The sequence below is a fragment of the Sus scrofa genome, chromosome 4 (assembly GCF_000003025.6).
Source record: "Sus scrofa isolate TJ Tabasco breed Duroc chromosome 4, Sscrofa11.1, whole genome shotgun sequence".
In the NCBI taxonomy this organism is placed as follows: Eukaryota; Metazoa; Chordata; class Mammalia; order Artiodactyla; family Suidae; genus Sus; species Sus scrofa.
The window spans coordinates 57,869,841-57,883,944 of NC_010446.5; the positions used below are offsets into that span (position 1 = coordinate 57,869,841).

General features: G+C 36.9%; 1 protein-coding gene across 1 annotated transcript; it reads right to left on the minus strand.

Annotated features, from left to right (window-relative positions):
- On the minus strand, positions 2,274-9,344 carry PKIA (cAMP-dependent protein kinase inhibitor alpha; the record flags this gene model as incomplete). Its single annotated transcript, NM_214204.1, is given in 2 exon segments — positions 2,274-5,716; positions 9,167-9,344. Coding segments are annotated over 2 exon segments (231 nt in total). The 3' UTR covers positions 2,274-5,636.

A 14,104-nucleotide genomic window follows, 5' to 3' on the forward strand; every position in this document is an offset into this window, starting at 1 on the left:
GTTTAGGGCTAATTCAGAGAACTAGAGTGGGGCTGGATACACGTAAATTAAGTGGTTTTGCTCGTATGTGGCTGCTGTTTGGAGGAATTGGTAGTATTACTGGCAGTCATCCCAGGTTAGAATGAGACACAGAACTCTAAAACATCACAAGATAATCTTGCCCATCTCTAGGTGTATATATATGGGCCCCCAGTTAGTGTCTATATATATAACAACCACCCCTAGGAAGAAATGAGCACTATAGGGTCTGCGGATATAGGAATGTGGTCAGAGAAAAAGGACATGTATGTATATAATGAAAGATTGAACCTGGAGAAGAAAATAGATTTTTTCTTGGGATATGTAGATTCCATCCTTAAGAAGTCTTTCATTATGCAGCAGTGCCTTGCCATACGAATATCAAACAAAATTATAAAATCAACTTTGATTTTAGTTGAAGCTGGAGTCCTCTGTAACATCATGATTTTTTAATTTCCACATTGGCCAGGGCTTCAGGGACAATTACTGAGCATCCAGGAACTACTAAAGATGTCATTGGTAATGAAAAAATTTAGCTGGAAGTCAAATTGTAAAAGGATGAGAAATGAGAAGCATGAAAACAAGGACATAGGTTGCTATTTTGAGAAACAAGTAGTGAGGGAAAGAGGGGAGCTTAAGAACTTGAGCATACTTGTGGAAAAAATGTAAAGTCAGTGAACAGAAAAGGATAATTAACAGACCTCTGGCTAAGGCCAGAAATGGTTTAAAAATCTCAGTAAAGGAATAATCTTAGACAGGAAGTGGGAAACTTCCTCTGTCCCAAAGGACATAAGAAAAAATCACTGTGGAGCACTTATGTATAAACTGAGGTTACAAACAATGAATAAATATCAATAAATAAATATTGCTATGAACTTTTTGCAGTCATCCAGAAGACAGGGCAGACAGTTTGGTTGATTTTTGACAGAGGCGGCAGAAAGACAAGAAAACAACAGGAAATTAAAGGCACTGAAGAGAACAATCAACAGGGATTCCAGCTGGGAGGGGAGTTGCTGAGAAAATAGCCATAGTGATATGATCAGAAAGTAAACGTGGTGCAAATTGGAAAGATAATGGGTGACGGTCCGATGGTTTGTTAATTTTGACTTTATAGTGAGGGATGGCCAGGATCCCAAATCCCCATATCCTGGACTAGACAGATGCAAAACATTTACAAGAAGAGACACAAGAGGCTAAAACAAACTGGTTGCTCTGTTTTCTAGTGTTTTGTCACAAATTCGTATGTAGTGTTTTAGCAGCATAACCTGAGAAAGAAGAACTTAAAGATCGACATCCTCTTTGGCCTCTCTGGCTTAAGTCCTTTCCTGGATTTGGTCTGAGTGCTGTTTGATGCTTGTGTTCTTCTGAGCCCTGCTTTGGTCTCTGCTTGGTCTTTATGGTATGCCTGTATATGGTAAAAATAATATTTTTAAAAGAGCAACATTAAGATAAAAGAAGTTAACTCTTTGCTCCTCTATCCCAAGATATCCTTCATATAGTAAAACCCTGCTTGACTGTGAGAACGCTGATTCACTTTAAAGTTTTTCAGTGAATAGGGGGGTGCATCAGGAAGCCTTGTACTTCTAGACCTTGCAGAGGTGAGAGTAGGAGGAAAAGTTATGAAAGTGTTAGAGGGAATATTTGTAAGAAAAGGAGAGTTTGTGCATGAATATATATCTGCATGTGCAGTTAGAGGAAGGAGCATTGTAAACACTTTCAGAGGATTCTGATAAACACCTGCCTTTCTTCTTCAGGTGAACAGGTAAGAACACAGGAGTGATAGCAGGGTTTAATATTTGAGAAGTAGGATGGCTCTGGTAGATGATAAATAAAAGTCCAGGAGGATTTCCTGCTGTGGTACAGTGGGTTAAGAATCTGACTGCAGTCGCTTAGGTCACTGTGGAGGCGCAGATTCCATCCATAGCCAAACCTCAGTGGGTTAAAGGATCCAGAGTGGCCGCAGCTGCAACGTTGGTCATAGCTGTGGCTTGGATTCAATCCCTGGGCTGCGAACTTCCATATGATGCGAGAGTGGCTATTTTTTTTTTTTTTTAAAGGTCTAGGAAGTGGGCTACCAGGGTGGAATAGAGGAGGTCAAAATGATTGGATTAGAGGCCAGAAAAAATGAGGCTGGAATGCTGGGTACTTCCACCACAGGATGGCTGAGCTTTGGCTATCTCCTTTATCCCCCACAACACTTTCTCAAGCACCAAGTACATAGTTGTGTGTTCAATAAATACTCTTAATAGACTGTGTACATTTCAGAAAAATGTATTACTTTTAATATCAATTATGTGAGCATGCAACATTGCTAAATACAAAAGTCATACAAGCTCACAAATGACTTCAGAGACTGCCACTTTTTAAATGAAAGAACAATTTAGGGCCTATTAAGACATCATAAACATAGTTCCTTTCCTGTTTTCACTTGATGACTTTACATATTCTCCCGACTACTGGCTTCACCAAGAAACTTTACAGCCCACAGTTACATTTTTTTTTTTTAACCCCTTATTGCTTCTCTGAAGCAATATTGTTCATCTTCTAAAACAGTACATTTCCACTGTAAGTAAGACTTGAGTGTTGGGTATTTACAGTGTGCAGCTCTGGGGATATTGCCTAAAAATCATTTGTCATCTGTTGTAAAAACATTTCTATGAATTTATGATTTCAATATCAGCACAGGATGCTTACAATTGATTAAAGGTAAATTTGAAAAGTAAGTCAAAAAACTGAAATTATCACATTTCTAGTTAATTAAACAAAATGAGTAGCATGGAATGTAAAAAATCTGAACCATGCTAAGTTTATAGACTTCATGTCAGAAAAATGTCTTCTGGGAAGTATAACACAAAAAATAAGTTTTAATTAAATTTATTATTATTATTTTTTTTAAATAAAAGTGCTAGTCACATCTGCGTCATTACTCATCTAGGTAACTTTGAGATCAACAATTACTCTTTCCTTCTCTAAAATATGGAGGCTGATCCAGTCCATCTCTTATAGACATACATGCTCTGTAACTGGCTTCAATTTTAGAGCATGTGCCGTGGAAAGCTCCCTGGAGACAGATAAACACAGGTTCAAATTTTATTTCGTCACTTATTAGCTTTTTAAGCTTGTAAAAGTTATACCTTATTGAGCTTTAATTTCCTGATTCCTGAAATGGAATAATGTTACCTCTTTAATTGAATTGTTTGAGGATTAAGTGGAAGAATATGTGTGCTGAAGTGATTAGCAAAAAGTCAGTTAATAGGCATTTAATGTGTATAATCAAACCAAATGCATTTCTTTCTCTCCTTAAAAATTCAATCCCATGTATATTATTGACTTGCAAAGTAAAAGATATGACAGAATTTGGAAGTTATTTTGAACTTTTGCTGAGCAACTTTCATGGGATGTGGATGTTTTGGAGAGTTGATTTTTATTTTCTGGCCTGGTAATACCTTTGGGTTTGAATATAGCAGACAAAGTAGCAGTAAGAGGTCAAAATAATTCAAAAGCTCCATATGACTTCACAATTTAGCACTATTATATATTCAAAGACAAGCATGATACCACATGCATTAATAATTATATATCACATAGGAATATAAATCCTCCACATATACTCAGCACTAGTCCTAAACTTTACAGAATCACATGAAATCAGTCTGGAACTCTATAAATTTAAGGATGAAGAGAATGTTACCTGGATGCACAAGAAAGCTATGAGGATAATAAATGAGGATATGAAAAAGTGATTGTATGGATGTGTAAGTGGATGTCCTAAATGGACTACCAGAAATTGTCTAAAATAGCCTCAGGAACCTCTTTTCCCATTTGTGAGTCTATTAATAGGTGGATTGGTCTGAAATTTAACTGGCCATTTTGGACCCTATTGGGTTAGACAAAAGGAAGTTCTCTAAAATTTTATCTTTCCTCCTCCTATTTTCTCCAAGAGTCACACAGTTAACATTTTTTCTAGTAATACATGATTGAGGATTAAGTGATACCCATGCCCTTATCTCATTCAAAATGTACTGTAAAGGGAGATGAGGGCAGACTTACCTTTCATCCCTTATGTAACTACAAAGGAGGGCTGAGATCCTGGTTTGTCCATACTGATTATCTGCTGAAATGCTGCCTAACCTACTTCACGTGAGACGCTATCTAAGACCTCGAGGATAGTTAAGTGGGCTTTTTATTGTAAAGGGTCTTCCTGTTGCCTTGTATTTATCCAGTAATTCATGAGCCACTGCATATTACTGGTGCCTTTTTTATTACTACTGAGAAATGATTTCATAATACTGACTGGAGGGATTACACAGGAAACTTTCCATATAAGAACCATGATGTCAAAACACAGCAGAGGCCATCAACAGTATTAATAAGGATTTTTGTCAGCTTCTAATAATGATTATTATTGTATCAGAATGCAATTCACACTAATTATATTAGTAAAAGTTTACAAACATTAAAAACTGCATAATAACATTTGGATCTGATAGGGCTGAAAAAAGACATGAAAAACACAAGGGCTTTATTTTTGTGATTGGTGTCCACATGATTGCAAGGTCATTTTCTCCATCTTTTGCAGCTCTGTGGAGATAAGTTGTCCTCCAAATTTTAATAATATCATACAGCACTGTGAGAAATTTGATTTCATAGAAGGAAGTATTTCCAGTGCTTGGTATTACCTTGGATTCTCTTTCCCACCTCCCCAATTCTCCCAAATCCTCATAACTGAAAATAAAAATATTCATTGGAAAAAGTTTTACACTTGGGCAAAAGACAAAATTTGCAGATTGAATTCTGGTCTGTGCAGACACCAAACAGACTGAATTCAGGTAATATTCACATTAATGGATATTTTCGAATGCCTGTACAATAAGCAAAAGGAGTCTTGATGAATCTGTTAGACTTAATTCATCAGCAGTGAATTAAGGGGAAAGATTATGTTTAAAAAAAAAAAAAGTGTGTTCTATCTTATCCTGTGTACACCACCACACTATGGAGCAGAAAAAAAGGCAGCCCTTTTAAAAATGAGTGGTATAAAAATTCACAGTAACAAGACATCATTTTTGTTTTTCATAAGCAATCAAAGAAGGGGGCAGTGCTGAGCATCTATATTGTACAATACAAAACAGTGTAAATAACACAGCAGGAACACACAGATACATAATGTTAAAAACAGTGCTTTCTGGATGGTTCTTTTACTGGGTGAATACTTGGGCCAGAGATATTTAAAACTCTGGGGTTCAACCAACCCTTTGCGATTAGACACAATTAAATCCTCTGACATTGTGAGGGGCCAGATGCTACAGGAAGAATCATCATCTAGGTCAGTGCTACTCTCTACAAGCATTTCGTCATATATATGGTCAAGTGAAAGGATCCATCCAAAAATGACATCCAAACACAAGCCACATGATTTCAACCATTGCTAATGCCAGAGGTAGAGAAAAGTCTGTCTGCAGCCACAGCCTCTGCCCCCATTTTTAACATAACAAGCAGTTTCCAGCAATGCAGAACAGCCATTTTCTTTTTCCCCCTTTCACTCTCGGAAATAAATGCATTCCAGACAGGCCCAGAGATTTGAGACATTGTCAGGTGTTGATAAAGATCAAAGTGGAGTGTTAGCTTTCTGATTTTGCTGCTTCTCCCTGGGCTTCCCCACTTTGTTCTGTCGAATTTCGCTGTGCATCCTCTTCACCTTCTGTTAGAGACATAAAAAAAGATAAAGGCCAAATAAAAATGACTGTTTATATTTGCTGGCTTTCAATATATCATATTGGAAATTTCACAAATACTCAAGTCTGAAATCCTCATAGAGACAAATGTATTTTCATGGTTATCAGTTTCCCACCAAGAAAACAAATAGCTTAAGTGTTTCAAGGGCTGACTAACTCTGGTTCTGGGACAGCATGGCTCAAAAACAAAATAATAATGGAATTTTTAGAGTGGTTAGCGACGCTCTATGCTTTTGATAAATAGCTAGGGATGGCCAGGTCATGGCATGGCACTTGCAGTTTCACAGGTTGCAGAAATCAGATAGGTCGTTAGGTAGGAATCAGAAGTAGGGAGCAAGTTTACCTTTAGATGTCTGACTGTCCTATTTTAAGAAATACTTTTAAATTGAATTTTACCTTATTTTGAACACTTGGTGATAACTTGACTTCTCAGAGGATTAATTAGTTTAAATGAAAAGCAACAGCGAAGGACATTATGTCAGCTGGTTAGCCTCTGTCAGTTATGAAGGCTTCTGGCCTGCCCTTATAGAACATATGTACGACTCCAATAAAACTACCTTCATAACTGCACCCTTAGCAACAATCTCAGTCAGTGACATAACAAACACTAAAATTAAGCAATGACTTCTCCCCATATTAGGTTACTTTACCTGGGTGCAAACTGCAGACAGTCCTTGATTCAAAGATTCAAATATTTTTGTGTGTGTTAGCTTGTCACTAAGCAACCGATATGGCTTAGTGGACAAACTAATTTGGGGTGTTGCAATAATGTACGTTATATTAATTTTTGCTAACAGTTTGTTACCATAAATCAAATGAATAGAGGAAGGTGGCCTTTCCATGAATTTAGCTGGAGATGTTAAAGGCAATTTCTCCTTTACATTTAATAAACACATAAGATACCTCACCATATACCATACTTTAGGGAAATTGGGAAATTAAAAGCAGTTTTTCCACATAAAAATCATATACTGTTCTAAAGGGGTTCTAAGAATATCACAATGCACTATATATAATTTTCATGTACAATGTTTATTATTAGAGCAATGAACAAGTCCCCAAGATGTGCAGATGGCCTGAATCTGAGATGTGTCGATTAGCATGAAATAAGAACTCGATAAATAGGAGAAGCTCTTGGTAACCAAAGGGATGAAGTCATATTAGGGCAGATGCAAGAGAGTAGAATATTAAGGATGAAAGTGACTGCATAAATACAAAATGAAGATCTCTACTCCCATGGGGCTTGGGACTTTCTAGGTATCCAGGGACACTTTTCCAGCCCAATATAATGCTGTAAACACAGAGCTGTGGCTAAATAGATGCTTGTTAACTTGTCAAGATAAGCATGGGACAATATTGTTCAGCATAAACTTAAAAAGAAACTGAAATACTCAGGAATTACAAAGGAAGTCACGCACTATTCTATGCTAGTGATGTTTAATTTGCCATTGTACAGTTGTCATTTTCTTACATTTTAGAGTTTTAGTTGTACAGTTATTATTTTTAGTTCTTTGTACTTAGAATAATAAACAGTCAATGTTGTTCATATTTTGCCTTATTCTTGACTTTGTGATTTTAAGAGAAACAAAATTCTTTCAAAGGCCTACAGAATTGCAACTAACCTAGAGAAGTAATTTTAAAAGAATAAAATTTGGAACCATAAAGATATTTGAATTATTTTAAATTATTTAATTATAATAAATTAATATAAAATATAAATTGTATCTTTATTAATATAAAACATCAACTTATATACATTATAAGAAAATAATTTAATATAGTCTCATATAAGAAAGGTCTTAGGGCTAATGGATCTCCATTTCAGTGAAAACAAAAAAAGAAATACTAAACTACACCAAGAATAAAAATGTCCTTATATTAAGGGTGGCTAAAATGAATGCAGGAGTTCCCATTATGGCTCAGCAGGTTAAGAACCCAATTAGTATCCATGAGGATTTGGGTTTGATCCCTGGCCTTACTTAGTGGGTTAAGGAACTGGCGTTGCCATGAGCTGCAATATAGGTCGCAAATGCAGCTTGGATCTAGTATTTCTGTGGCTGTGGTGTAGGCTGGCAGCTGCAGCTTGGATTTGACCCCTAACCCCATATGCCACAGATGCAGCCATAAAAAATAAAATATAATAAAATAAAATTAATGAAGATTATTTAAAATAGAATACTCACATCAAATTGCAAATTTTATGAAGAAGATTAGCAAATTCTCAAAGATTACAGAAAAAAAATTTATTTACTTACCTCATGCCACCAAATTGGAATAATTCCCTATAGCCTTTCTCACAGCCATTTTAAAAATTAACCCCCGTTAGTAATAAAGGGAAACAATGAAACCTCAAATATATATCAGTCTATATATCCCATGGTGGCGATTGTTAAAGTTTTATTTTCAACCTTAATTTGAAAAGACCAACCTATGACCTGCTGACCCACAGCCACTGAATAAAGTTCTGTCCATTGGTATTTTAAAGTCATGTTGCTAAGCTGTTTCGTTAACATATATACATATAGTCTGACTCAGTTTTCTAATAACTGGAAGGCTTTGACATAAAAATTCTAATAGCAAAGAGGTATTGAGTGGTTGCCATGAATCAGAAACTTGTAACTGCTTTTTATGTACACAATATCATACTTCCTTAACTATGAACTCCATTTTACTTTTAAAGATTATTTTTATATAAGTTTTTCTCAGAGAAATACATTCAGCTTTGATACTGCAAAAGTTATGGATGAAAGAACTATCAGGAGAGTCATTCACATATTCAGAAGTACTTGGTCATGTTAAACTTGTTTTACTTTTGCATTGGTAAAGTCAGATTTGATGGGTGGGAGTTCAAGGCCTAATAAGATACAATTTTCAAACTCAGTGTATCATGAAAGGAGAACTAAAAGAACTTTTACCTAAGACTTATTTATGTTACAGACTATTTTGCTTCTATTCGCAACAAAATTGGTCCCGGAGACCCTTTTCTTTTGAAATGGTTCTTGGGATTGAGGTCCATCAAACTCATCTATGAATCTTATTAAACACATAACACTATTAAATGCTACAGGTGGGCAATATTGTCAAAGGAGGCACTCCAACTTTGTTAAATATTCTACATTAGATATAATAGAGCTTTTATAACAATTAGGATTAAAAAAAAAAAACTCCTGTGTTTTATTGATTGCATTAGTAAAATCAGATTGAGGACTCTGCATTTGAGTGGAGAACCTTGTAAAAAGTCACTGAAAACAGAGTGGGAGTGATTAAGAGATTAGTCTCTGACTTTAATCTTGCTTTAGACTGTTTATAACTCTATTAGGTTACTCTCAAAGGTGTTTTTGGATGCCTTAATCCTACTTAGTGAAATGCTGCAAATCATTCCATGTTCATAAAGAGTTGGGTATCAAAGGACTCACCTGTCTTGTTGATATCAAGACCTGCTAATTTCAAGGCTAATTCATTGCTGTTGCCACTTGCAGAGGAAACCAGGATATCATGTATTGCATTTCTTCTACCTGTTCTTCCTGAAGCAATAAAATCTGCATATGTAGTTTCCACATCAGTCATTGCTAACAAATATCCACATAGCAGGGACTACAAAACAGAGAAAAATTAATAGGTAAATAACAATGCTGGTCAACGGTAAACATTTAACAAAGACACTTGTTATATTACTGGCCTACAACATAAATGTGAAATAACTGTCTTGCTTACATTTCTGCAAAGTAAGTAATGCTTTGATTATTGATCAAGGGTCAGGGAACATTTTTTGTAAAGGGCTCTGTTAGTAAGTATTTTAGGCTTTGAAAGTTAAATAGTTTCTATCCAACTATTCAACTCTGAGTTGTAGTGAAAAAGTCGTCAAAGATAATACATTAAAAAGATGTAATAAACAAATAATAGTTACAAAAATAGGCATAGGGCCAGATTGGGCCTGCGTGCTGTAGTTTGTGGACACCTGGCTTAGATCATAAAATTCTCCTTCTCTAATACGTTTTAGTCAGTCTTCAACTCCACAGAGAAGCACCACCAAGGTGGTGGGGGGTTGAGTGGAAGTGGTCTGTTCCAGAAGTAAGAAGTAAGCAAGTGCATTGTGTGCAGAGAGTCTAAGAACGATAATAAAATAATGAAATTGACCAAAATCTAGTTTGCTTTTTATTATCGCATGAACCAATGAGTCTAAACAATGCCAGTGATCAAGTATTTCTCCCATTCTAGGAGGCCTGCTCCCTTGTCCCCCCAATCCCCTTCCCCGTAGGTCATTGTTTGAGAGGAATAACAATCTTTTGACTGAATCTTTGAAATAAAATCCTCAGATTTACAAAGGAGTCAATAAAAGTGAGTTGTCCCAAACAAACACAGTAACACACATACTTAAAGACTTGATGAAGAAAATATTGTCAAGGTAAAATATGAGATACATGTAATAACAAAAGATCATCAAATGTATATCTTTATTTTTTTTTCTATGTTAAAAATGTATATCCTTTCCTAAAGGTCAAAAGAAAATGAATATTAAGATATAAAATAAATTTCTGCTGGAGTAATTTTCTTTATTTTCTTTCTTTTTTTTTTTTTTTTTTTTGTCTTTTGTCTTTTTTGTTGTTGTTGTTGTTGTTGCTATTTCTTGGGCCGCTCCCGCGGCATATGGAGGTTCCCAGGCTAGGGGTCGAATCAGAGCTGTAGCCTCCGGCCTACGCCAAAGCCACAGCAACGCGGGATCCAAGTCGCGTCTGCAACCTACACCGCAGCTCACGGCAATGCCGGATCGTTAACCCACTGAGCAAGGCCAGGGACGGAACCCGCAACCTCATGGTTCCTAGTCGGATTCGTTAACCACTGCGCCACGATGGGAACTCCTATTTTCTTTCTTTATTTTTTTGTCTTTTTGCCATTTCTTGGACTGCTCCTGTGGCATATGGAGGTTCCCAGTCTAGGGGTTGAATTGGACCTGTAGCCACCGGCCTACGCCAGAGCCACAGCAAAGAGGGATCCGAGCCGCGTCTGTGACCTACACCACAGCTCACGGCAAGGCCGGATCGTTAACTCACTGAGCAAGGCCAGGGATCGAACCTGCAACCTCATGGTTCCTAGTCGGATTCATTAACCACTGAGCCATGATGGGAACTCCAGACTAATTTTCTTTAAACAGAACTGAAAAATAACATAATTTCCCTCCCACTCCTAAACATGCCAATTATATTTTACTGTAGTTTAACATTAAAAACCCATGACAACAATCGAGAGAAAAGAGTCTTTTCAACATATAAGAAATATAGGAGAATCTAAAATGGTAGAACCATACACTATCATGGACATGCCCACTGGCACTCTGAAATGACTTGATGCCATTTACAGTGCAATTCAGTGTGGTAGTCAGTAGCACCTTCCTTGAGGCTTAGTATTTCTTCTCCCAATGCATAATGAGGGCACTATGAACTTAATATGGAGAAAACTTTTATACTCTCTTCTGTAAGAGGAAGCTGAAAGAGGAAAGACGGAGGAAGAGCATAATACAAGTTTTGAAATAGGAAATATATGAATACTGCATGTTTCATGGTGACTATATAATGGATAGTATTGGTTTCTAATCACTTGACTATGTCTACCGTTCTTTTTTACGGGAATATGATTTAATGATTGTTAATTAAAATTTCAAAATGATCCTCAAGAGATCCTGGGTTTGTTTAGTACTGGCTCTGCCACCTGGTCATGGAGTGACAGTCAAAAAATCACTTGGGAGTTCCTGTCATGGCTCAGTGGTTAACGAATAACATGAGGAACCATGAGGTTGCGGGTTCGATCCCTGGCCTTGCTCAGTGGGTTAAGGATCCGGCATTGCCGTGAGCTGTGGTGTAGGTTGCAGATGCGACTCGGATCCCACTTTGCTGTGGCTCTGGCATAGGCCGGTGGCTACAGCTCCGATTAGACCCCTAGCCTGGGAACCTCCATATGCTGCGGGAACGGCCCAAGAAATGTCAAAAAGACAAAAAAAAAAAAAAAAAAAAACACTCGACTTAGTCTTGCATTTTCTAATAAGTAAAGTAGGACAGATGGATGACATAACCATTAATGATACTTCAAGTGAAAGTGTAAAAACAATGATCACTCAAATCTGCATCATTTCTAGAATCTTGAACTTAGAAATTCCCTTCTGGGACCATAATCACCTATTCTTTTTCTTTTCTTCTTGCTCTCAATGAATCTGTTTTTCATATTCCTTTAACCCTTTTTGTTTTAGCTTCTTCTAGGTCTAGCCTGTTTCAATTGCATGTAGTTTCTTATTAGCATCGAGAAGTCCCTTTGCTCTACTGTCACCTTGACTTTCCTAAGCCTCACCTGGAAAAACAGCACGATGCACTTTCTCTGATCTCATTACTGGATGGCCGAGTGTTACAAGAAAAAGTCACAAAATTGTGCCAACTGGCTCAACTAAACATTTTTACTCTATTATTAGTATACAGTCTGAGTTGCACGGAAATTCTTTTGTTCACCTCTAGTTGACTCTTCCTTATGTTTCTTTCTGTGGGAAGGATACTAAATCCTTTCTAGTCCACAGAACCAGACACCACCTGCCTTAAGAAATGACTTTGCATCTTCTTTCTTGGAGAAGATATAGGACATCTGCTGCAAGTTCTATAAATTTCTTCCTTTCTCAAATACATTTTTCTGTAAATCACTACTCTTTCTTTCTAGATAAGCTAGCTGCTTTCTTTTAAAGTGTGCTATTGATTCCCTTTCTTGTGACCCCCTATAGGACTGGCTTCATCCATTTTTTTTTCCTCAATAATTTGAGTTTTCTTTCTCCTCTGGTTTTCCTCCCTTAAGTTTATAAGCATGTTCAAGTCTTCCCTTACTAAATAAATGAACTAACCATCCAACCAAATACCTTTTCCTCAACCTTCATACAGCTTTTCACTACCATCTCTTTCCTTCATTAAATATCTCAGAAGAGTTCAGCTGATTTTATTTTATCACTATCCTTGAACCAACCTTTAGAATTTTTCTTTTCCATTGGCTTTTATATAGTATGTTTTACTTTCTTATAGAGCACTGAAATCATCTGTATTAACATTAAATAATTGCTTAGTGTTAAGTTCTTGTGCGGGTGTCCAATCTGTTTGAGCTAACCATAATACATGACACTGCCAGCTACATTCTCCTTGCAACTTTCCCCTAGTACATATAGAGACAAGATAATTATAGGAACATCCTCCTGTGTTTGAATCCAGACTTCCCATTTACCTGTTATGCTGTGTCTAATCTCCTCTGTACTCAGTTCTTTACCTACAAATTGTGATAAATATACTTAGTTCTCAAGATGTTATGAGAATTTATTTGGACTATATATTTCAAGAGCCTACCACACTGTTTGGCACATGGTAAGTGTTGATTAAAAAACAGTTGTTATATAGCTTTCGTGATATCTTACTATCCTGGGTCCATCCAATTTAGCCTTTGTATTCTTCACAGATTTCCCTTTCTAGGGTCTTCTGTAGAAATAACAGCATATTTTGTAGGAATTTAGAATCAGTCATTGACCTTCTTTACTTCCTGACTTGAATAACTCATCTACTCCTAACGCTTCTAATTCTTCACTATGGATAATGTGAAAGTGAACACCTCCTATTGAGACTGTTCTCCCTAGCTCCTTACACACAAGAGCAACTGACTGCTAATTAGGTACTTCTACTTGGTTTTACACAAACATTTCAAATTCAGTAAAACAAAATAAGACCACCATAAAACACACAAATAGAATTGGCCTCATTAATATGCTTTGTTGGATCATATTTTTACTTATTTGCCTCACTTGATATCTATGTCTAATCATTTGCCAGGTCATGTTGAGTTTTATTTGCTGTCACTCAAATTTATCCTCTGTAAAACATAGGAGACGCTCTTACCAGAATTACTGCTGAGTTTTTTTCCACAATCTGGTGGAAAAAAACTGCTTTAACCACTAGCTCTCATACTTCATATGTTGCAAAATAATGCACAGTATTTCCCCAGAGCTTCTCTGATGGTGCATTTACTTAAGCTTGTTCAGCAATGCCTTCCTCTGGCAAATTAACTTTTTTTTTTTTTTTTTTTTTTTTGGTCTTTTTTTGCTATTTCTTGGGCCGCTCCCGTGGCATATGGAGGTTCCCAGGCTAGGGGTCTAATCCGAGCTGTAGCCACCGGCCTACGCCAGAGCCACAGCAATGCCAGATCCGAGCCGCGTCTGCAACCTACACCACAGCTCACGGCAACGCCGGATCGTTAACCCACTGAGCAAGGGCAGGGACCGAACCCGCCACCTCGTGGTTCCTAGTCAGATTCGTTAACCACTGCGCCACGACGGGAACTCCAAA